The sequence below is a fragment of the Dufourea novaeangliae genome, unplaced genomic scaffold (assembly GCF_001272555.1).
Source record: "Dufourea novaeangliae isolate 0120121106 unplaced genomic scaffold, ASM127255v1 scaffold175, whole genome shotgun sequence".
NCBI lineage: Eukaryota > Metazoa > Arthropoda > Insecta > Hymenoptera > Halictidae > Dufourea > Dufourea novaeangliae.
Genome location: NW_015374053.1, coordinates 328202 through 353713, shown reverse-complemented (window position 1 = coordinate 353713; position 25512 = coordinate 328202). Strand labels below are relative to the sequence as shown.

The 25512-nt window shown below is 40.9% G+C and overlaps 2 protein-coding genes across 4 annotated transcripts; both read left to right on the top strand.

Annotated features, from left to right (window-relative positions):
- Positions 1 to 73: 73 nt before the first annotated feature.
- On the top strand, positions 74 to 4095 carry LOC107189986. The gene is made up of 10 exons (XM_015578690.1): positions 74 to 542; positions 638 to 943; positions 1009 to 1652; positions 1727 to 1939; positions 2027 to 2338; positions 2408 to 2606; positions 2682 to 2854; positions 2925 to 3022; positions 3087 to 3348; positions 3415 to 4095. The coding sequence occupies exons 1-10, from the start codon at positions 413 to 415 to the stop codon at positions 3934 to 3936; spliced, it is 2859 nt and encodes a 952-aa protein (XP_015434176.1). The 5' UTR covers positions 74 to 412; the 3' UTR covers positions 3937 to 4095.
- Positions 4096 to 6239: 2144 nt separating this feature from the next.
- Positions 6240 to 24465, top strand: LOC107189987 (BAG domain-containing protein Samui-like). 3 transcript variants are annotated; one of them, XM_015578693.1, is made up of 3 exons: positions 16886 to 16920; positions 17073 to 17337; positions 22030 to 24465. In XM_015578693.1, the coding sequence occupies exons 2-3, from the start codon at positions 17266 to 17268 to the stop codon at positions 24139 to 24141; spliced, it is 2184 nt and encodes a 727-aa protein (XP_015434179.1). In that variant the 5' UTR covers positions 16886 to 16920; positions 17073 to 17265; the 3' UTR covers positions 24142 to 24465. The 3 variants fall into 3 exon arrangements, with proteins under 3 accessions (XP_015434177.1, XP_015434179.1, XP_015434180.1); XM_015578691.1 differs by lacking the exons at positions 16886 to 16920; positions 17073 to 17337 and adding an exon at positions 6240 to 6556; XM_015578694.1 differs by lacking the exon at positions 16886 to 16920 and having other exon boundaries at positions 17056 to 17337.
- Positions 24466 to 25512: the final 1047 nt, after the last annotated feature.

The following is a 25512-nucleotide window of genomic DNA, read 5'->3' as shown; positions in this document are numbered from 1 at the left end:
TACCAAACCAATCATGAGTAACAAGTTTAAAATGACCGCCAATGTTCAATCAAGTAAACAAACGTGTATGCAATCTGATAAGTTTACTCCAATTTAAAGAGCGATAATTGTTGCGTACATCCGTTTTTTTATAAGATACGAGTTCTAAGAGGCAGCAAGTGTTCGTAAGAGTATTTACCGCTGAAAGTAATGTTCATTAAAGTATCGTGCACAGTGCTCAAGTGATTTGTACTGCTATTAATTGCGCAGCATATGCACAAGTCAAACGGCAAGAATCATCGCACATGTACATGCTCCAAAATTAGCAACGTCTGACAAGTTTCACAGGAGATATGTAGAACTAAGATAAAAAGGGAATAAGGAATAATTTAGCGTTCCAGCACGATTATTGAAAATTTCGTATGGAAGCGCAATGGCATTTTTGAAAAACAGTGAAAGGTTATCCGAAGTTTTGGATCTGTTTCTGTTGCCAAATTATAACATTGTGTCTACCACTTATCTCGATCTTCTGTTAACCCACATTGTCGAGCATATAAACAAGTGTAAGGAACATTCCATTTACTGGCACTTTCTCATTTGAGTTTAGTTATGTTCCTCCTATTTTATTTCATGTATTCTGATCTACATTTAATTTCAGGTAACAAGAATGACTATGAGCATTGCGTGCTATTCCAGAAATGGGTCCTGAAAGCATTGAATCTTTGGAGTTCAGATGACAAACCTTCTCAGCCTATAATTATATTTACTTTGAAACTTGTAGGCATTATTTCACGTAACGAGTTATGGTTTCATTATTGGCAATCTGAGGATGTATATAATAAGCTGTGCAATATTTTCAAACTTCGTGAAGATAATTTATCATCTTCTGTTAAAATGGCTTATACCACAATGTTGTCAGACTTGATTCAACATCGAAGTGGCAGACAATGGGTTATAGAATCTGGTGAGTAAAATAATTCTAATACCAATACACATATTATCACAGTAAACATAATATTTGTTTTGTAGAGGTTTGGAGAGACATTGTCAAGCATGCACATTGGAATCATACTATGTACGTGACGCGTGAAAGCCAAAATTTTCTGTGGCTTTTACTCTTAAATGAACAGCAGAACACAAATTTTTGTAAAGAAATCATTTTAGCAATTGCAGCACCATTAATAACTAACAGCTTTGAGTCTCAGGTGTGTCAGAAATTTGAGGAGAATTATTTAGAACAGAATAAATTATTGTGCACCACTTTAGATTTATTGACCAGTATTATGGAAAACACGTTGTTCGCGAACGTAGACAACGCAATACCTGAACTATGTCAAGAAGTTATCGACTTAGATATGAGGGTAAAGGCCCTTTTTGAAGCATGTATCAGCACAAAATTATTGCCTCATGTTCATAAACTGTTACTTTTGTGTTTTGTTGTTCCATTAAGACGTGCCATTAGAGAAGAACAAGAAACCATTAGTGCAGATATATCATACAAATTTTGTTACGAGATATGCTACATATCCATGATGCTTTTGTCAAAGAACTATATAATAGAAATAGTAAAAACAAATAAGTTTTTAATGATTTACTGGAAAAAGCTTCAACTGTTGCGTAAATTTGATATATCACAGCAATATAAATTCGAACATCAAGCTATAACCTTAATGGTAAGCATTTTTCGCGTTACGTTTCAATTACACTATTAATAAGTAATTACAGTTTATATTTCTTGTATCAATAGATCATGCCCTTGTGTGTGTGCATTAAGCATACATATATAACTCACGATCTGTTCGATATGTTTATCGATAAAATGTGCGATGTGACTGGTACCATCGTACAGAGGCTAGCATACAATATAAGAGACAGTGTCTATAAAAATGATTTACCTTTACCACATATTTGCAAAGTATCGATCGATATACTTCTAGAAATAACAGACATTATGGACAGGGTAAGTGCATTGTACATTGGAAATTATTATACTACAATTAAGTTGAAATTTAAAATTTCTGTACAATTATGACTGATATCGTAACAGGATATTGCGGTAATTGCGTTTCAAACATTGTGCCATGTACTGAAGAATTTTGTGCCAGAGATCTGTAATGAGACAAGTAATGTAGGAACAAATAATGCGACAAACTTGGAAAACGGATCGAGAAAATATACTATTGTATCCCCGTTAGAAGGAAATCCCATAGTTGATCAACCTGCGTTATTAGCGTCGCTTCTCAATGGTTTGGCCGTGATAACTGAGAAGTTTAAATTGAATTGGCGCGAATGCGTGGAAACTATCTGCTTACTTTCCCTGGCGCAAGAAATTTTAAAGCATGCAGGAATTACACTTGTGGTACACATTTTATGCAACTTACCAAATCTTTTTTTTTATACTGTATACATTGTAGAACTTTGCTTTCAGGTCGCCATAAAAGCTTTGAAAGTATGCAAATTGGCGATACAAAACTTTATGGCACCGAATCTAGTACTTCTCGTCGAAACAGATAATCATATGAACGAAATAGGACCTACTCTTTTCAAAAGATTGCACGACGTGAATTGGGAAGTAAGAGACAGCGTATTCGAAGTCCTAAACACTATTGCTGCGATCTCGGAACACAGTAAGTGCTCGTTAACTGTGACAGTTATCGTACAGTATATACTGTAATGTGTGAAGTCCATACAACTGTTTGCAGAGTATCCAGCATTTCAAGACTTTTTACTAACAAACAACTTCCTAGAAGTGTCTCTTGAAATTGCCAAAACCGACAGTGAAAGTTACGTTCGGGCGTCAGCTTTAGCTTTCATTTCAACCACTGTCAGAATAAACAAACTATGGGAAGAAAAATTATCGCAGCTCAATCTGCTGGTATGTTCTGATTAGAAGCATGAAAACATTAATAGATATATTTGGTAAATCGTTTTTCTTTCTACCTCAGGATCATGCCATAGATGTGCTCAATAACGAAAGCGAAGCTATAGTCAGAAAGGAAGCTGTAATTTTAGTAAAGGAATTATATGTACACTATAAGTGGTCGTAAGTGTGATTGCACGGTAGTAATTGATTCTGTTTACAAAATACTGATTGTTTCATCGTTTAGGAAAAATGTCATTGATTCAATGACGCGGGCAATGTCAACAGCTGCGGTCTTCGATCTTCACTGGGAAGTGAAAACGAACGCCCTTGAATTCTGGAGTCATTTCGTAAAGTCACATCTGTCCGATCAAGGAGTGCTCGACGATCATTTTCCGGAAGTAACGTTTTCCAAAGAGCATAGGAAAATCGTTTCGTTGAACGAAACTGAAATAAAACGAAGACTCAACAAAGCATTAGATGAACTAGCAAAACAGAATTGTTTAGGAGTGAGTAAACTCGTACAGCGTGCTGTTTAAACACATTGTATAATACTCTATTACTGGGAATTTTAGGTTCTTCTAGTTACTTTAGAAGATGACAGTGATTTTGAAGTGTGCAGAACATCAGCAGCTATAATAAGCAAATTGAAATCATTCCTTCTAAAGTACAAACTCGATGAGCCTTTGCCAAAGTTACCTCTACCTAAAGACAGTGCTACAATAGACACTTCGTACATTAAATACGAAATATCAAATAAAATTGCAAATTCGAATTCTGAAGAGAGATTCACCGACTCTACTAACGTAATAGAAGAAATCGTAGATGCCAACGATGCGAATCTACTCGCGTCCATTTACAAAAATTCGATGAAAATGGACGAAGAACCGCAAAGCACGGAGGAGAAAACATTCCAATGTATTTCTTGCGTGACTAGACAAACCTTTCTACAATCAATCTTCGATTCCGATATCGAAACGATCATCGAAGAAAAAAGTCGATGGCTAACTACCTACACTACTAGTTTTGAATCGACATTAGAGGATATACTAACCTTATATAAGCAAGGAGATGTGAATGCAATGGATTGCTACTAATTTAACTACAAACAGTATCCTCTTACAGATACGGTATGCAGTTTTTCTTATAAATATTATCTTTGAATCAGCGTACTTCATTCGTTTCACGTAATCTCGATTTGTAATTTTACATTTAGAGGTATTATAATTAAAATACAACCATGAGGATATAAGAAATACATTTATTGTCTGTAGAAAAGTAAACGAATATCTCTTTACATTGTTTAAATATTGATAGTACAACAATTTCTATGTACTGTTTGTGTACATAGGTACGACAAAATAAAATACATTTTACGGTAAATAATAGTTTTTGTTAAGAAAAAAGAAAAAAGAAATATAAACTTTGTTTATTTCTGGGATATTTGTGGATAAATTCAAATCTAGATAAAAAGAAATTAACTCGAGAAATGATTAGATTTAATGAAACATAAGATGGATAATACTTATATTGATTCCACTTAAATTTGAACGCTCTTTTAATTACCAAAATTTCTTTGTTGACTCTATTGAAGTACAAAGTCGTCGTTTTCTTCTTCTTTACGAGTTTGTTTTTCGTCAAAGTTCATAGGTACGAGCGGCGTCCAAGAAAAGCTACCATTCAATGGATTATAGATTAACACATTGTTTGCAGGTTCACTTTTAACAATTGTCAATGTTGTGATATCGTTACGTTCAGTATTCGGCTCAGTTATTTGCATTTTAGAAATCTCATTGTTATTAGCCTGGTTATCAACTAAATCTTCAGTATTATGAGATGTAGTAGTAGTTGTAGAAATTTTCATAGGCATATGATTCAACTTTTCTGTGGTTTTACTTTCTGTTCCTGGCTCTTCGTTTTCCTTCAGCTGAATTAAGTCCTTTGGTTTTGTATTACTTATAATTGATTTCTTTTTTCTTTTTATTCCTCTGTGTTTTCTCTTATTCAAATCAGAACAAAGACTTTCAATGGTCTTGAAAAAGTCATCGTCCGGTATTTCTATTCTTTTATTTAGTTCGTGTTCCCATGCAACAAACTGGTAGCAGTTTAATGAACAATAGGTTTCATTCAGACAATTTTGCTTTCCAGTTTTGTGAACAACAGGTTTATATGAATTTTCATTGTTATTGCTATCACCTAATATAACAGATTTCAAATACTTTATGTCCTTAGACTTGAAGCCTTGAAGGTCGATGATTGTGCATGATAATTCTTCTGAGGTATGTTGTTGAACATGATGGTTGTGCAAGTCCATGATAGAAGTATTTTTATTTTGACAAAGAATACAGTGATACGATTTCGACATCTGGTACCTGTAATATGTAAATATGTAATTTGTGAAAATATAGAAAGTGCGTTCTTCTTAATAATTACAATAAAATATTCAAATAGACGAAATTAAAATAAATACTTCAGTATTTCTGAACGCAACAGTTTCAACATAAAAGAGATTAACTGAAAAATTAACCTTCAGATAATTGAAATTATTAGGTTATATAAACATCGAAAACAAAATTTTTTCGGAAAGACTGTACGCAACAAAAAGTCATTATACACTAATAGGACAATTACAGTGAAAGTAAACTAGTGAATCATCTAGATGGACTTCATACAGATTTCACAACATAAACTGCTAGAAATGATAGATGTGTGCCCACGTGAGTTCCTCTTAACTGATACGTTTCGGCAAGTACAGAATATATAAATTTGCGACAATGTTGAATGAAACGCGAACTGACTTGAATTTATAACAAAATCCTAGATTTTCTACAGTGCAGAAACCCAACTTAATTACGGTTGCAATAGAAGCGATAATAATGGTAATTGAGTATAACTACATAAATTGACTTACATAAGGCAGCAAAAGCAGTCAAACTATCACGAGTAATTGGATATGAGAAAAAAAATTATATTTTTTAGGGCCATTCGATCAAGTATGTTGCAATTAATTAGAACGTTAGTTTTTCGAACGTTATATAAGACAGAACGCAATTTCTTCGAATCCGACGGTCGATTGTGTTGCAACGAATAAAAGTATTACGTGAGTTGTTCCGTACGGGTTTATAAATAAAAAAATGCAAAACTTAAATAGTCACCGATTAAATTTAGATTGCAAGAAGTTGACCCTTGCGCGCATCGGAACTTGCATCGAGATTTTGGGGTAGGTACTCGAAGATAAATGGACGGGTGACACGCGTCGCGATTGGCCGAGAATCAAACGCTGACCAATAGGCGTCCGTACGAAGAGGTCGTGATCACGTGAGACGTGGACGCGCATGCGCGGTTTTTGATTCCTCTGTTCGCGGTTCGGCGCGGTTTCAGTCACGCGCTACACCTCGGACGGATTGCGTGTACAAGTGTCGTTTATGGTACCTCGTGCGATCAGATAAACGTTTGTGCGAGCCTAAATATTTAAATTGGTCTAAGAGCCGGCAAGAGAACCGGAGCTCTCTGAATCGTGCATGAAACAGTCGTGCGCGCGTGCTCGTTAAAATGTCCTTCTATTTTCGCGACAAACTGAAATTCGGCGACAGACTGCGCGGTAAATCGGGTGATGAACTTCTGCAAGAGATCAAACAGCAAATGGATGAAGTCAGCAAGCCGTCCAGCAGAACGGGAGGACGAGATCCGTCTGAACGACACACCATTTTCCCAAGGGTAAGTGTATGTTGCGTTGTGCCTCTTTTTCAAAATAATAGCAATAACGATAATAATGAATATGATAATAATGAACATAATGATAATAACAATACGAGTTTATTTCGATATTTCTACACGAGTAAAATGAATATACAATTGGTTGAATGTATCAGACTTGGATAAAGATAGAGGGGTACGCAGTTGAAATGCTGTTCTGTAACATAACCTTAAATAATTGTAGATTTAAAAATAAAAGTCAGGTTAAGATAAGCGGAGCTGGTGGCATTTTTAAATGAAGAGCATGGTCGGATGCTATGTAGGTTACAGAAGAAAAAATGTTATGACAGTGGGTATAAAAGTATGTATAAAAAGAAAGTTTCGTATTTTGAAGTTCGATGAGTCGGGATTGCGAATTGTAATTGATGACAAGTAAAATTATATGACAGATTAGTATGATATACATCGACATGGTATACTTCTTCCTTTCAAGGAAACTCACTTTTTCGTTCCGAGAAAACTTTACGATTGGCTTCTCTTTAATCGGTTTAAACGACGTTTTCTGAATACCGTTACCTACATTAAATGTACAATTATTTTATTTATAGAGTGACCCAATTTCTACCTGGTTTCTCTCGCGTGAACGTTGTTGCTGTTGATTTAGTATTCTCGCTAATTCGTTTCGAAAACTTTATATTTTTTGCGAGGATTAGTTTAAATAACTGTGATCTTTGATTCTTAACGAATTCGATGGTTATGCGAACGCGTTCTCATTGTATACATACATATAACCAACTGATTCACCTATTCCGCATTGTTGAGTAGTCAATTACATTAACCATTGCAGTCGACGGCGTCAATTTCGACGATCGTATTGCAATTTTATCGAAACGACATCGTCTAAACTCTAACTGAACGATTCGATGTTCGACTTGGACTTAGGTGACCTTACCTTTTCGTAAACACAAGTTTCGTTAACGCTCGTCACGCATCGATATTAGGTTAAGTCGACTGGTAAATCATGTTTTAAATATTCTTCACTCTTTTTCAATTCGACAATTGGTGTTCAAACCATGATAAACATTGGATAAACCCACTGTGAAAAGGTCGATAAGATTTAATCGCAGGATATCATGAATTTCCGAAGATTTTGGAAGAACAACGTAGTCCGTCGATTTGAAGAATCGATTTAGAATTCTGGTATCGATTATTATTAAACGGATCGATCGTTTGGGATAAAAAGGCGATTCGAACGTACGTAGAAGAGAAGTTTGTTAGACCCTATTTCAGCGTAGAGATTTATTTTTAATTCTTGCAACTGGAAAATTAGGTTTGCCCATACGCAAAGAGTAAAACGAATGACAGTCGGGCGAAAATCACGAGTCATCGGCTGCCACCTTTTATGCCCGCCCTCGTTTCGTTCGACACCGATTCACAATGGACAAGGTTAATCGATCTAGCAATCCTCTCCGAATAACAAATTAACGGTTTTCTTGTGATTGTTGCTCAGCGAGGGTCTGGAAATTGGCCGAACAAGTTCTCGATAGTTAATTCACGAAGGACCACAGACTATTTCTTCTGGTAATATATATTTTCATCTATTTTATTACGATAATTGTCGTTGCATATAATTGTGAGGAAATGTTGATTTCACGATCACTAGGCCTGTCGTATCGATCACGTTCAAAGGCAAGGAGCATTCATGCAACTGTGTAGTATAAATAAATGAATGTTAGGGGCGAGTAGCAAGAAAGATATTTAACAAAAATGTCCGAACGATTTTCGTCGAAGATGCGATATCGCCGTAGAATAAAATATGTGTCGAAGATCGACCGACTTGCGTAGTCCTTTACCGCGAGGGGTCGTTGTACGTGTGTTTCTCGTGGCAAGAATTTGAACGAGCGTCGAAGACGCCCGGTCACGTTTCGAGCGCTGTTCGAACACGTCGGAACGTTCTCGACGACGTCGCCGTCGCCGAGAATCTCTCAAAATAGCCGCCATTGATTCTCTCGCCATTCCGGGGCGAGAACTTCGATCCAGAATAATCCGTCGTATCCTCGATCGCGAGGAATATGGCGAAAGTGGAGGTTAACATTTGGTTGATCGATGTCTTGGAAAGGTTTTTATCAGATGACTTCGATTTCGCTGGGAGAAATTCATCGTTCGTCTGGGGACCGTCATGAAAAGCCTCTTTTTTGAGATACCTTTTCGTCCAGTTCCTGCGCTAATATTTGCGTCTGGAAAGATTAGAAACCAAAGTGTGTCGAGCAGTATGAAATACGTTCGGGTTGAAAAATATCACTGGAGAAAGTACCGTTTCCTTTTCAAAATATTGATACGTTTCGATCACAAAAGGACTCTTTCGGGTGCTCGACGGTAGGGATTAGGATCTGAAAATGTTGAATCGTCATCTTTGAATGCGCCCGATATTCAAGGGAACGGCCATTGAGACCCTTTCCCTTTCGGTTCTGTGAAAAGATGAGAGGGGGGGCGTGGAAGGGATAATCATAGGGATGTTCTGGGTTAAGTAGTTCGTAGAATGCGGAGGGGGATCGAGGATGTGTCACTTTCCACGCGATGCATTGCAATCGCTCGGTGAGGAGTCATGCGGTGAAAATTATGTACGGGGGCATGGGTGTAATTTCCGAGGTGGCTTTAATTCGTGTGTTTTAATCTAGTGATTCTTTCGAATCTCCGGCGCGTCGAATAATTCCCCGAGTCTGAAATCCTTTGAAGGATTTTTTTTCTCCGAAACCAAGCAGCACAGGTGTTCGACTGAATCGGTGCTCCCTTATTCCGGGTATCGACGGATACCTTGACATTTCGAACTTCTAACCGGGGCGAACCTTTTAGCTCTTACCTTTTAGCTCTTACCTTTTACCGCCACTCCCTGTTTCCATCAATTATAATCGATCCTGAAGATACACCGATGGTAGGTGTCGATAATAAAATCTGAGAGAAAGGTCTGCGATTCAATTAATTTTCATATGGCCAATTTTAAAGTCTCTATATTTTTGAAAATTTGTCCATGAAGAGGACAAATAGGACTATATCCTCATTTTTTCAAATTTTTAAATAGTGTCCCGCTACTATAACATTTTTATAAACAAACGTTTGTTAGTTCAACAGTTATGATTTATTGAAAAAGGTTGACACTACATTTGAAGCAGCTGTAGATTCAACAATGTCAAAAATCCTTCTACATAGATATGTTTATATATAACCAAAGACAACAACATGTCCAAGCGTTAACAACATCTGAAATGTTACTCCAAAAAAGTGTCCGATTTCACATGGAATGGCCCGTATAAATATTGCATTTGCGATTAGTCTCTTCGAGTTTGTAGAACGATCCGTTCTGGCGACGTGTTTTCGAAGTGGCTCGTTTCTCTACACGCGACTCTTGTCTTCGAGGTGTACATGTATAATGAGTTACACGTGGTCCTCGCCTGGCCAGGAATACGTCTGGTAACAAGGGAGTGCTTATATTACGTATAACTGACGATGGGATCGAACGTACTGCTAGAAATCGAAACAGACTCGTCCGAAAATTTCCAAGTCGGGGACCAGTAACTGTAACGCACATATGTGAACGTGTCTTAGGTCTGGGTTAGGTTATCTTTATATAGAAATTATTCCTAAAGTCTTTGATAGGAGTAGATATAAGTAAATGGTGCATTTATCGTCGCCAGTTATCAATCTATTATCGTATGCACATACAATACATGCTTCTGTGTACCCTTTAAAGTACTTGATCTTGATCCCATCGCTATCGCTAAAGGAACCTGTCGACCGTAGACGCAATGACGTCACTATGTATACATTGGTATGCCCGGCAAGCGTCGGTCGATCAACCTCCACGAACCTTATGCGCTCCTGACTACGCTATCGATCACCGTAGATCATCGATCGTCATTATCGATGATCGTGCGAGCGATCGAGACACATGGATGGAATCGAGGAGCGAAATCGAAGTCGCGACTGACGAGTATGCATGTATGTATATACATATATGTACATATACTCCCACAAAAAACGTGATCCCATGTCTCGATCAATCGATTTCATTTCCTACTTTTGATTTTCTACTTTCTTTTTGGTTTCTAAAGAAGATTTCCCAGTAGTTTAACTTTTTTTCGATCGTAATTCGACTATCGAACGTACTTTCGAATTCGAACGAGAAATTTTTGGAATTTTTCCTCGTTAAAACTACTTCTTTTCGGAATTATATCGTATATTTTGCAGATAACACACCGCATAATTCTCGTTCACTTTTTTTTCTGCACATAGTACATATATAATTACTTATATGCTTTCGATTGTGATTCGGAGATACAGAAAGAGATTAGATCGTCTTACTGCGAGACATGAATTGCGTGTATAACAGTGAGCAGGTATTTTCATTTGCTTGCAACACCGTTAGATGGCAACACTATTCGTCAAAAACGATCGAGTATCATTATTCCTCGTTTTGTATCCGTGTAGCGGCGTTTCTCTAGTCACACGTGACGCTCCGATACAGATAGTACATTTTGAGCGCAGGATTCGAGGAAGCAGAAGTTGAATTCACCTTTTTCGTAAGTCTACTTCTAGTTGTTTTTTAATTACCCGTTAAGCGACTATTATACCGTAATCGTCGCAAGGAGAAATCTTGCGAGACGGCGAACATATTCTAGACAGCTTTTGTTTCTTTACTGCAGGTTTTCGTCACCTGTGACAATCGTGACATTTACTCCCATTGGTGATTGTACTTATATTTCAAATTTTCAATTCTTGTTAAATATTGAAAGTTCTTCGAATCAATTCCAATTTTCGACCGATCGTGAATTAACATTCATGAAAAATAACAAAACCCCGCCCACGGGTATTTGAAATGTTTGCGAACAATTTGGATACAATTCCTTTCGATATATTTGTCCCGTTTGTGTCGCCATTCGCGGTCGAACGGACTTCTAATGAGAAAATATATCGAAATACGAAAATGCACAATTGTTCCACTAATACTGTTAATTTTAACACAGTGTAGAGTCACAGCAAGGCGCGCGTGTCTAACCTCAAAACTCACCTGGCGCCAACTCCCCTCAGTTTCAGTTGTTCCGTGTATACATAACGGACTTTCAACGTCGGTTTCACGATTCGTTTCACGGTGATTCGTCGCGCACACGGTTCGTCTTTCTTTATTAAGAAAATTGGTTGTTTTTAATAAATATAAGAATATAAGTTTGGTAAGGTTAGATTTTTATTTAATACACATATATAGAAAGGAACAATTATAATGTAAAATGAATACTTGAGTTACATAAATTAACAGAAAATTTGTCTTCGTACTGTTTTTATTCATTTTAGTAATATAACCTAAATAACTTGTAATTATACCCCTGAAATTAACTACTTATGTAAACTGTGAGGTTGTAACTGTAAAATTGATGGGTTATATTCCGTTATATGATTCATATGAACAAATGCTAGTAACAGTGTTCATTGAAATTAATGCACTTTTGTTTGTGCATGCTTCTACTAAATCAGAAATAGAATGTATGTATTTACTAGTAAAAGTATCATTTTTGTTTCTTATGAATCTAATCAGATAAGAGACCTAATAAATCTGACCAGATTAGTAAGTGTATACATTGAGTAGGAAATATATACAATTTACCGAATTAACGCCTTTACTGTGTCATATACATACTATGTATAAACTGTTGTCGCAATGTTACTACGTTTATAGAGCAATGTAACGACAATTTTCATGCGTTCAAAACGTGTATTCTTAGCTTCGAATCGCAATAATCCTCGTGGCGGGTTTCCCCAGATTCGCTTGCGACTATTCCTCGTACTTTGCCTCTCAGTGCGCCTAGAATCGTCGAATCCGGACGTACACTCTTTGCCACCTTAGTTGAGGGTGACATTTGAAAAACGAATGTACGTTTTCTGTCGCGTTGCAAACACTAATCGTTCTGTAATCGTGTCGGAATTCGCGAACGGTAGCTGGAATCTGACAATGGGAAACGTGTCAAAGAGTGCCATTGGACATCACGCGTCGTACATACTCGGAAACTAGGTATCAGCAGCGAATTAACCTTGCGAGCAAACGCAGCTTCCGCGAGGGGAAAAAGTGCGGTATAAGAAAGGCCCCTTACCACTTGGTAAATTAATTTTAAGTACCATAAATTTCAATAATTTCCGAGACCAAGTGATAGAAGGCCCTTCTTCTACACTGCTTTTTCCCCTAGCGGAAGCCGAGTTTGCTCGTGGCTACATCCTAATGATTCTCGCCTTCGAGGTGCAACGCTTGCAGTGTTGGGATTTCATGGAATTTAATGGAATTCGCGGATCGCCAGTCGGTTTGATATATTGCCGGCCGTTTTGTTACATAACCTCGAAGCGTGTAGTGATCCGTCGCGAACTTCCGTTGCGCACTTCTTCCATCTAGATTCTAGCACGTGAATCGATGTGAATGACGTGTTCGTTGAAGCGTGCCGACGCCGACGCGCGACCACCAGTATCTATACCTGCCTATTGTTATTGACTGCGCTGTGTGTGTATGTAAACGTTGGTGGTTGTGTTGAGATTGCTCGGGGCAGGAGTCAAGTTCGATCGGGGGAGATCGATCGGCGATCGTGAATCCATCGATAAATAATAATAATAATAATTTATTTCCACGGGACAAAAGGCCATTAATTACAAAAGATTACACAAGTGACAGCTCACTAAATATACGTGTGTGAAGAGTATATACGAATGACAAAATAAACCGATGGTCTAGAGTCTAGAAGGATGTATCACATGCACGATTATTAGGTAACCTGTTACGCTTGAATCACATATTTACATATATCAGAAAGGTACTCATAGCAATATTCGAGCTTCGCTCGTGGGATAACAATTTCGGAGAATTTTTCTCGATCGAGATAGACGGTTTTCTGCCAATCCTTTAAGTTTCTTTCTGCCTCTTCTTCCTCGAGATTTTGAAAGTTTTATGGTACACAATATCTGTCTCGGTTATACAATTTAGGTATTTTCTCGCGGAACCCGATTCAAGCGCACTCGTTCGGTCTGCACTTAAACGGGGTTCAAGAGATCTCCTTGAGAGAGCTTTAAACGTATCTTCACGCATTGTTTGTTAATAGCCAGAAATAACCGGGACGATGGTGTCGAAGAGCATCAAATTCCAAATGTAATATCCGTGTTAAACAGTTCACGGGAATAGAAAACGTATCGTTGCGATACCTACACAATGTTATAACGGCCGGAGGGTGTAAACAAGACGTTACAATTGCGGTCCTAGGTTAGGTTAGACAACGATAATTAGCGGCATTAGCCGGTTCGAAAGGAAACGGTGTGTCACTATGAGCGAATCAGACAGCCAGTTACATTATGGTCCAGTGGACTCTCTAAATAAAAGAATTAAAAAAAATACTATCGGTGAATAAATTGCATTTAGAATTACCTACAATTCATTAGTGGTTACGGAAACCGGTGTTCAGGAAGAAGGAAGTTTTCGAAGGGCAATTTAAAATCGTACCATTCATTGGATTACGAAACCTTGTCCCTAGTGCGCTTGGCGTCCGTCCAATCAGGGATCATCATATCCCACGGTTTCTATATTCCATTAATTACATCGGAATGACATAATCGAGCTACACAACGTAACACTACTATGCACCACTACAACGTAATAGTATGTATCCCTTACGTACTCACATATAGTTTCGTCTTTATTTATTTAGTCGCATACAGTAATCTACGATTAATATCGTCAAAATTGTCCCCCATCGCCCCGTAGCAAGGTCTTGGCCTATCGACTCGGTGGTGGGCAGGGAACGTCTTGATCCGTGCACCGCGCCTACCCACATCTACAGGGTGTCCACATTGAACAGTATACAATTCGGTATTTCCTAAACTGTTTGAAATACGAGAAAATTGTTTACATAAAATTGAACGGCACGAGAGGGTTAATTAACGGGCCATGGTGAATCTTTTTTAATATTATTTCTTTAAAAAGTAAATGTAAGCGCTAATGTCTCGAAAACTATTTAGAAAAAGGTTACTGCATTAAAAAAACAAACTTGAGCTTTATATATCTTAAAATAATAATATTAAAAGAAATTCGCCATGGCTCGTTAATTAGCTCTCTAGCGTCATTCAATTTTAATGTAAACTATTTTCTCGTATTTCAAATAGTTTACGAAATAACGAACTGTATACTCTTCGTGTGGACACCCTGTATATACCTGGCCCCACACGCATATTTTCACGGCGAGAGCAGAAGTGGCTGGAGTCGAGCCAGAATCTGATCGTATGACTAATATTGAATGGCGGAGCTGGTACTTTGCTCGTAATAACGGTCGAGAATCAGCATCGCGCGGCGCAAAGGCCAAGTTGACACGCCGGGAAAGCGGTCGACGAAATTCACTTCCCTCGAACTCTGCCCGCGCAAACAGGGATGAACCGTGCAACTATTATTAATAAACTGCGAATTTTATGCATTTGTAGCCTACAGGGGTCTGTAAAATACAGTAAAACACAAAACTTTCATCAGATCCAATGAAAGTATCACTTTGTATAAAAATCCGCAGTCTAATTATTAATCATGATTACCGCTGGGGGTATATACAGGGTGTTCTGTGAGTTACGGATAATTCGGGAGCCGATGATTTTATACGAAATAAGCCGTGTGAAGAATAAATAAATAAAGAATGATATAATTTTCCTGTCTGACAGTAAGGTGTTCCACATCCATTTTTTACATGGAAATCGAATTACTATTCAAATTGTAGTACGGTTCGTTACGCGGGAACGTTACACGCTTATGAGATGCCCTGTATACGTTCCTTCGGAATCTCCGTATCGAGACTTCGGATGAAACGATTTTCTACGCGTCGTAATTTTGTAATTCGACCGTTTCTAAAACTACACCTGTACCCGCCCATACAGGATTCTGATTTGATAATCCAATCGGTCACTTATCGAGCACACTACGCAATCTACATGCACATGGTTATTTGTACATACATACTTACGTCTTGGGATGCGACGCCACTTTTGAATCTGACACGTTCTATAAATACAACCCGAATGATTCATGGTTATATTAAATAAAAAAAGAATACGAGTAAGCAGGTTGCATCGGACGCGATGTACGTTTTCAAAGATCGATAATACGACTCTGGATTATATTTAGCCCGTGATCTATTTGTAGGACGATTCGTGAGGATTGTAGATAGCGTGGGGAAGAAAGAGAGAAAGAGAGAGAGAGAGAGCGGGTTGACCAACTTTTCGGATGGGATCACGAACGCGAAGGGAATTCGAGCTTACTATAAAAGGATATAGGTAAACAAGTCCGGAGTGCAGCCTTGTCTGCCGGATCGATTCTAAAAAGAAAAAAAAAATAAAAAACGGGAACGCCGCGGAGGATACCGGTTGAAATTGGCAAAAAACAATACGAACCACCTTTGAAGGATACTTAGTCCCCGCGTTTAAAACTCGGATAGACAAATAAAAGGGATAATTGAATAATATTTTCAAGTAAAGAGCAACGAACGAACAAGTGGTCGAAAGTTTTTCTCCATTATTCTTCGAACAGTGGGCAAGAAGAATCGTAGCGATAAAATTAGACGTTATTTTTACGTCGAACGAATAAAAAGATTATCCGAGTATCGTTCGTCTTGACTTGAATTCTATTAGAATAAAATTCTTCTCCCCCAACGGCTATACATAGGAGGTACATACATATAGCGATCGCTCGAGGTGGTTCGTTGTATCGTCCATTGCATCAAAGAACATCACGGTTGCGTGTCCCTTTGAAAAATTTCGAATTGTGTGTTGTTAGATGCGTAGATAGATTAATCGACAAGTACGCCTAAAAAGGCGATAAATCGATCATTATTCCCGTTTGGTTTGGAACGCGTGTGGTATGTCGCGTGTCACGCACGCACGCACGCACGCACATACACGGCAGAAAATAAAGGATTTCTCGAAAGAGAGAGGAACGTTCTAGTACACTCTCGCGTGTTCCATCGGACGGACTCGGGCGAGCTCGGTTGTCCTCGGCGCATAGTCACGTGGCTCCTCTCCGCTCCGGATACGTCCCACACAACAAATATATTTAAGTGGCTCCGGCGGCGCGATGACAGTTTCACCGTCGAACTCGAACGGACCAGTGTGTATTTTCGACGTTGTAGACACGAGAGAAGGACGTTTTCTTCCGACGAGAAAGAGCCTTGGTTCTCGCGCGCGAGTGTGTGACAGTGTGACATAGCGAAATAAAAAAAAACGGTGGGGTGGCCCCGTGTTGCGTAACGAGAGGGATCGAGAAGGGAGGAAAACACGAGGACCGGACAGGAGATCCGAACGAAGACAACTTTCTCGTATCTTCGGCATCGGTAATCTATCAGAAAGATTGTTAAAGAAACTGTGAGATATAAAGCGAAAACTAGAGAGTGCGCTGGCTAGTTGGCTGACTGTATACATACATACCTTTAATTTTCATTGCGGCTTTCTACGTTTAACCACCGCCGTTGGCATTGTTGTTTAGCGAGCTTGTTGGCTGATCCCTCGACAAAGCAAATCAAACAAAATCTATATACATATATAGAGAAGCTTAACCTGCAGTAAGAGCTCTTAACGGAAAACAGGCACGTCACCTAACCTCTCCGTAGCGTGCGAGAAAAGCCGAGATAGAGAGAGAGAGCAAGCAGGCAGGCAGGACGGACCAAAGAGTCCAGAAAATGGACTCGCCTGTCATCGTGGACAAAGCATCCGAATTCGGAGAACCGATCAATTTGGACCGTCCGTTCCCCGTAAGTGGTGCTAGCAATTTTTTTTTCTGTTTTCCCTTTTGGAAACTCACGAACAAAGATGCGGACACGATGTAAGTAATACGTTCGAGAACGTCGTTGTCTCGTCGCATCGAACGGATAGCTACTTAGGGCAGACGAATGTTTCGGTTCGCAATAGGCGAAACTCTAGTTGCGTCGGTAAGGTACACTGACGAGCAAACTCTGCTTCCGCTAGGGGAAAAGTGAGGTAGGCGAAGAGCCTCCTACCTTTTTGTAATTTATGCTAAATTAACATTCGATTTAACATTTATTTCAGTACTTGAAATAAATTTACTAAGTGGTAGGAAACTTTTCTTCTACGCCACTTTTTCCCCTAGAGGAAGCAGAGTTTGCTCGCGAGGGTACCCGTGCGAATACTTCCAGATTGTTCGAGATTCCTCGCGGTACGTAGAGTTCGTTCGCGTAAACCTGTGTTACACGTTGTAGTTGCTCGATAAAGGCGTGTTCTCTCCGGTTCTACTGTACCCTCACGAACAACTTGGACTTCCACTAGGGGAAAAAGTGACGCAGCGGAATGGCCTCCTACCACTTGGTATCGGGAACTATTGAAATATACGCCAAATTAACATTCGGTTTAACATTTATTTCAGTGCTTGAAATAAATTTATCAAGTGATAAAAGACCCTTCCCCCAGGATACTTTTATACTCAGTGTACCAAATCACCGGTGATTATTCTGGAAAATACAAACACGAATGTATTACACCAGCTCGAAGTGTGTCGTGCAGCTTGTGTCGCATTTAAGAGTGACTGTCGAAACCGAATGCGCGTTCGATATACGATACATTCGATTATATCGAAAAAGAGCTCTTCCACCGAGGGGGGCGCGTTGTCCGTTTGAACGCTTCGAATTTTTCGTGGGGATAGAATAATTGCTACGTAGTTTTCATTGTTCTATGAAAAGTTTAAACGGTCCCGTGCAATCGAGGAAAACCGTCGTTTTTTGCTTGCTACGATCGTCCCGGTTGGTTTCTCATCGACGACCTTCTCTCGGCTCTCTGCGGGATCGCGTGGAAGTTAGAAATAGATTTCGCGAGGAGTGACGTGTTTTTCGTTCCGCGGAACGTGTGTGTACGACTGGCGGACGGAACACGGACTAGATCGTTCGTTTTTCTTCCTCTAACCTAGGACACGATCGTCGCGTTTCGTCCGTTTCGACGAGATACGTGCGTGTCGTAAGTCGTAAGCGATGATGGGGTTAATCTTACCTGTCGTTGATTGTTAAGACAGTCGAGTTTCTTCCTCATTTGATTTTCTAGCGTGTACAAAGAGAGAATACGAAACGATTCGGAGGGCCATAAGCTTTTCTGCGCGCGTAGTTTAAATGTCAGTCGTCACACACGAGACACCACCCATTCTTCCAAAACAGAGAAGCAGCGTTCTCGATGCTAATAATAAACCCGACGGAGACGTTTCTTCTCGGTAAGTCTCGCACCGTGAAGCCCGAGAACGAGAGGAAAGAAACAGGAATAATGGTAACGTAATCGCCTCCCTCAGGCCTCTTATTTCCTCTCGTTCGCCGTGTACTCTAGGATCTTTACATAACGCCATCTCTTAACGGATATTTCCGTGGGAAAGGTAGTTAATATAAATTCCTTTTTTTTTTAAATCTACTAAAAAAGATAGTTTATTGGTAATACACCGTTCCAATATGTCGCACGATCTGCTCGGGAAGGTTCCAGATAACCGACTGTCTATTCCTACTTCTCTGCTCCTCGAAGCTTTCAAACTGCACACACACACGCACGCATAAGGCAAATACGTCGTTGTCGCACCTAGACGAGCGATAACACGATATTCTTGTCAATGATCTAATCGCTCTTGCCGCATTTCGCGAAAACAAAAAAAGAAACAGGTTTCTGGTAAACACAGTTTCGTCGTTCGTGCCGTCCACGATGACGTTTTCGAAGCGACCGACCGGCAGGTCGCGTGGGCGTTATCCAAGCAGAAGCAGTGGCGAACGGAAGCGAGAAACTTGTACAATTGGAATTGGTAGTTTTGTCGAAGGCGTTTCCGCCGCGGTGCGACACACAACGAGGAAACGGTACGGCAGAGAAAAAGGGGTCTGGCGCCTTCGCAGGCCCGATTCCAAAGGCCGTGACACAGTTTCACGCCGAGGTTCGTGTCGAGCCACGGTGTCCCGTATGTGTGACATTCACCCAGTTGGAGTTGGTTTATCGCTAACCATAACCGTTCCGTCTTCGCTGGACGACGGACTTTCCCCTGCTCCAGTAAAAAATTCTTCCTTCGTGGTGTTCTCTCCCACGGTTTCCGCTCGTGAGAACAAAAATATACACGACACAACGGGGATGAAAACACAGACACTCGACATCTTTGTCGTCTGACTTAACCCTTTTGGTACCTTATATATCGGCCTTCTTATTTTTCGAATTGAAGTCTGTACGGTATGAAAAGGTACAGATATTAAATCATCTAAGCTTCATGTACGAAATATTTATTATTATCATGTAAAGTTCGAATTTACTAGTGTTCATTTATTGATGCATTTACCCTATGTTAATGTTAATAGATACCTGAATTTTTCAACGTATTTTCGGACCGTACCCGGAAAAGTTATATGTATAAAGTACTATAAGGATTTAATGCCTCATAGACGATATACGAGTTGTCGTACATTCACGAGCAAAGTCGGCTTCCGCTAGGGGGAAAAAGTGGTGTAGGGGAAGGGCCTCCTACAACGTAACAAATTTATTCTAAGAACTGAAATAAATGTTAAATCGAAGGTTAATTTTGCATAAATTTTAGTTATTCTCAATACTAGTAGAAGCCGAGTTTGCTCGTGAGGGTACAACCTAGGTGTGCTTTGACCGTCTGAACGACAGTTGCAACGTTTGTGGCGCGCGATCTTATATAGTATATGTATATGATTGGTAGAACAAATTGGACAGGCTAAAAATCCTTTGGTTCCTAACCGTCTCTCCCACTCCGTACGACAAACCGTGTATCGTCTGTAGGAGCCTTTAGGGACGTTCGGTTGCAATTTCCTGTGTTCTCCTTCCCGAGAAGAAACACGTAACACATAATTGATTGTTACAACGGGGCCCACGCACGCGTCCCGTGTGACGTCACACCTCTTCTACTCCGACTCCAGTCGAAGAATCGAGACGCGACAATGAAATCGTGAAAAGTCCTCGTAAAAGGCAAGGAACGCTGAGAATGTTGTTCGCGGATGAATATTCAACAGGGATCGCGATATATACATACGTGAGATACGTCGTGCGATTGAGAGCGAATCTGGATTCCCGTGACAGGCCGCAGTCTGAGGGAATAATTGGAAGCATGAAGCCGCGTCTACACTATGTTGCATAACACGTTATACGGGGCGAAGTTGTAAAACTTGTTAGAAGAACAGAAAAATATTACGTATAACATTTTTTGTGTTATATAGTAAGTTATATGTAGACTGGGGATTTTTATGCATAATCACATTTTGTAAAGTAATTTACAAAGACAAGAATAAAAATCGGAATTTCATTTTTCCCCGTAGGTATAGTATATTTAGCTAGGAATAAAATAGGAAAGTGGTTGCATCTAATGAAAATTTCGTCTTCTATTGTATTTCGTAAAGTCCTATAGGTTATAAATGCATAAAATCCGAAGTCTAGTTTTGTTATTTGTAAAGTGTGACGCCATTATTAACCCTTTCGGTGCGGTAATACTTTTGACGAATGGAATATTTTACTGTTTATGGCACTACTACATAGTCCATAGCGCTCGTAGCAGTTACTGAAATCTGGCCACACTGGACAGAGTCAATGCATATTAGAATTTTCGCCATTATACAATAGTTGATCGTTTCATTTTAAAAATACCCAATTCGCCGGAGAAAGGTTCTCTCCTTCTTCATCACCTTCCGAGTGGTCATTATTATTTGCGGACGCGAAATCCCCGCGGTTTGACCGCATTATTTCGCGTGGGTGAAGTGAGAAAACACATATAGGAGCCCAGGTACGTACGTGTGCCGGCGGCCCTCCTATATATAGTTGTGTTCGTGACGTAAAACCCGTAATATGCGGCGTCACGAGAACATCCACCCACACGCGAATTCGCTGCACACACCACCCCGTCTGGCCGAACGATTTCTTACCCTTTGGACGCCGCCAGTAGGCTTCCAGCTTGAGAAGTCCTCGAGAAACGGTGTATGTGTATGAAAGCTTCTTCCTTTTTCCGGAGTATTCGGTGCAATTTCGAATGGTCCTCATGTGTGCCGCAAAAAATATCCTGCTATACGCATATATACATAGAGTGTTCCATTTAAATCGATCCACTCGAATATCACCGAAACTGTTGGCATTAAAAAAATGTAAGAATAAGTGTATTAAAAAATATACGATTTCATAAAAAAAAAAAAAAAACAAAGTTGATCTTCATATGACCTCTACCCGTCCACAAAGAAAAAAGTTACGTCAGAAAGTGTGCCCCCTGATATACCATTTAACTTTTGTCTGAAATTTTTTTTAATATCGTCAATAGTTTTTAAAAGATATTCGAGTGAGTCCATTATAAAATGGGACACCCTGTATACGCCTGCTCCCTAACTGCAATTAATATCTTTAATGTCTAAGAACATGTGTAAATTTCGATCGTAGCGAGACCTGACCGGATTATATACATGTATCGTTTCCTGTTCCAGGGATTCCCGTTCGACGACGAGGGTTTCGGCCGACGTGGCGACATTCGCGCCCACCTGGACGATCTAGCGGCCAGGCACCCGGAGTTCGCGGATCACTTGCTCGGCCCGCCTTGGGGCGACATACCGTTTCACGGTACCACATTCCGTAACCGTAATCATCGCGGATCCGGGGGGAACGGTGTTGGGAACAACAGCTATCAGGGTTTCTCGGACGAGGACGCGAGGAGCCAGGCGAGCGGCAGCAGCGCCGCCAGCGGTGCCAGCGCGGTCAGTTCGCACGGCGAACCGGAAGGGAATCAGGAGAGATCATCCCGCCAGAACGAACAGTATACCACCACCGGTAGAAGTCAAATCCCGCAGTACGGGTTACGGAACACCGTCGACATAGGTCAGCATCAGCACAATATGGAGAATCCGGAGAAAGGAAACCGCGGGCAACGGTCCATGTCCGCTCCGCCGGAGAACAGACAGTTCTCATCCCCGTCCGGTCAGAAGCAACCGGCTCCCCGACAGGAGCAACAGAACCAACAGCCACAGGGGGGGCAGAGGTATGTGTCCAGAATAGACATAACGCCCCAACACAATCAGCCTCAACAGCAACAACAACCTCAACAGCATCAACCATCGCAACAACAACAGAAATCCCCGCAACAGCCGAGCAACGTCAGGCACATACCGATCTTCGTCGAAGGCAGAGACGAACCTGTCTTACCTAGAAGTTCCGACGAGCATTTCAGAAGAGAACCTTCTCCCACGCAGTTTCACACGCCCCCTCATTTCCAGAGACCGTCCCCATTCGGACAGTCCTCGTTCGGCAGATCCCATCAGGCATGGTCTCCGCATTTTCAAGACTCGTTTTACCCGCCACAGGCTCCCTTCGAGCAACCGCCGGCCCGCAAGCAACAGCAGACTCCTCACGGCTATCAGCATCCCAGGGAACAGCAGTACGAGAGGCAATCTCCGCAACAACCGCATCATTCTCAACAACAACAGTATCATCCTCAACAACAGCATCCTCCTCAACAACAACAGTATCATCCTCAACAACAGCATCCTCCTCAACCACAGTGTCATCCTCAACAACAGCATCATCCGCAACAACAGCATCATCCTCAACAACAGCAACAACAACAAGAACCACCGAAACCAAAACCACCCATCCTTCCAAAGGATCCTCTGGAGAGGGTCGCCCTGGTGCAGACGGAAGTTAACTCCCTCGCGGAACAGGTGAAACAGTACAACGGGAACTCGAGGAAGGACAAACAGTACATGTACCTCGACGAGATGCTCACCAGAGAATTGATCAAGCTGGACGACATCGAGACAGAGGGCCGCGAGAATGTGCGACAGGCGCGCAGGAACGCGATCAAGAGTATACAAGAGACGATCAGCTTTCTGGAATCGAAGGTTCCTCTGCACTCGCAACCAAGCACGCCGGTAGAAGTGGAGAAACCGGAGTATTCCGAGAACGACCAAGCCCAGACCCAGCCGGAATCGATGGAGGTCGATCAGAAGCAGGAAGAAAGCGTGAAAGAACCAATCCCACTGCCACCTGGCCCCTCGTCACCGACGAAAAAGTCCGACGAACCCGAGGAGAAGAAACCGGTTGATGATTGTCGACCTCCTAGTCGACAGACCGACGCAACTTCTGGTGAACCTATGGACACCGGTCCAACGGAAACATTGGACACTCCTATTGACGCCCAGCAAACCGTCGAACAAGCGAATGTTCCCGAGGAGAAGACGCAAAAGGATACGGCGACAGTTCCCGAAGCGATTCCTCTAGAAGAGAAGAACCAAATTATGAACAATTCCGAACCGAGTACGTTGGATGATTCTCTGGACAAGGTACCAGAAGAGACCTCTTTGAGGACAGAGACTGCTGCTGTGAACGAAGACCAGAAGATCACAGAGGAACCGTCCAAAGAGAAATTAGAAGCGATCAGACCGGATGAACGGACGTCCGTCGAGGAAAAAATGCAGGTGGATGGAAACGCGAAACCAGTGGCGAAGTCGCTGAGGAAAGGGAAGAAGTCGAAGAAACAGACACCGGTCTCCGATAAACCGATACCTCTGCCACCGCCGGAGAACACCGAGGCGAGCCCGAAGTAACAAATCGAGGAACAGATGTGATGCACCGAAAGCTCTCGGGAATCATTGCGCGTTGGCATCGTCGTTCCCCTGAAGTTCGATGGAATTATCTCGTCCGTCTGTTTGTCGTTAAGAACTGCCCACGATCGAACGATACTTCAATGGGTACCATCGAAAGTTCATATCGCACTTATAACTGCCATTGTTATCGGTAGATTCTTTTCGTCCAACGGTATAAAAACTGGAACTGGAAACCGCGATCGTTTCCTCGATAATACGCGTGTTTTTATGAATATAGTAAATGGCCTCAATGAGTGCAACGTAGTCGGTTCTGTTTCGGAGTATTCGTGGCAAGGCGAGGAAAGGTCTTCAGCTCTTCATAAATTTGTTTTTACCCGAAGTTGAGCATCTGTTTAGCTTCTGTTTACTCTGTTTTGATCGATTCCAGGGAGGGACCCTACCAGTGGTGGGAATAAGGCCATTGCTCGTGTCGCATTCATCGAGGTATCATTTTAATTAACTGTCGTGTAACCGACAAATCGTGTCACAGGCGTTTCTAACGTTCCTGCGTGAACAGTTTTTGCAGTCAACACCACACACATACACTCGGGAGCCGAACAGTTAGGGGGGGATTGAAAGACGAAGAAGAAAGACGAGAATCGTCTTTGCGATCGGATCGAAGCGTCGTGGATCGACGGTTACACACCCCCGGTACACAATCGTTGGACGTTGTTGTCTTAATCTCGTCGTTGATCGTCACAGAGGAAACAACGTTTATATTTTTTCTTTTATTTTTTTTTCTTTATATTGCCAGTGTTCACGCTATTCCTTGCATTTGTATCCCAGGTTACCACAAAAATCGGAAGTTTATGGAGTCGTAATATAGTTTGGTTAACCGAGTGCGCGAGACCGGTGGAACAACGCGACAATAAGAAGAGTAGTAGGCCAAAGAAACAAAAAAAGAGGTTGTTGTTTAGAGAACCGTGTCGGTTCTTTGTTGGTTACCAATGATCGATTCCGATCGACCAAATTGTACACGCAAAGCATCTGTATATGTACAGAGGAACGTTGATGTATTGCCGCGGTCATGGCTGTAGGAGAGTAAAATTCGAGAGCCCTCTCCATCTCGCCGGCTCCAGCGCCTGCGTAAGAGCTGGATTGTGCTGGTGTACGCAACGTGGTGGGGGAAGGAATTTGAGTGCGTGTAATATATGAAAAGTCTACTGTATCTCTCGAAATCGAAGTGTTCTTTTTTCTCTTTTTTTATTATTATTATTATTATTATTACTGTATTTGTATTATCAGACGTTCGGTTTCTTCCTTGTATCGAGGATATGGAAGGAAAGGAACGCTAGGATGATGATGGACGGAAGAGGTGTTTCTTAGAATACA

Bases quoted from the DNA above. Each gene is read 5' to 3' on its own strand.
- LOC107189986 (XM_015578690.1), top strand. From the start codon at position 413: ATGGCATTTTTGAAAAACAGTGAAAGGTTATCCGAAGTTTTGGATCTG. The intron at 2,607-2,681 runs GTAAGTGCTCGT...AACTGTTTGCAG, and splicing joins TGCTGCGATCTCGGAACACA to AGTATCCAGCATTTCAAGAC. The intron at 3,023-3,086 runs GTAAGTGTGATT...TTCATCGTTTAG, and splicing joins TATGTACACTATAAGTGGTC to GAAAAATGTCATTGATTCAA.
- LOC107189987 (XM_015578691.1), top strand. From the start codon at position 6,392: ATGTCCTTCTATTTTCGCGACAAACTGAAATTCGGCGACAGACTGCGC. The intron at 6,557-22,029 runs GTAAGTGTATGT...TTCCTGTTCCAG, and splicing joins GACACACCATTTTCCCAAGG to GGATTCCCGTTCGACGACGA.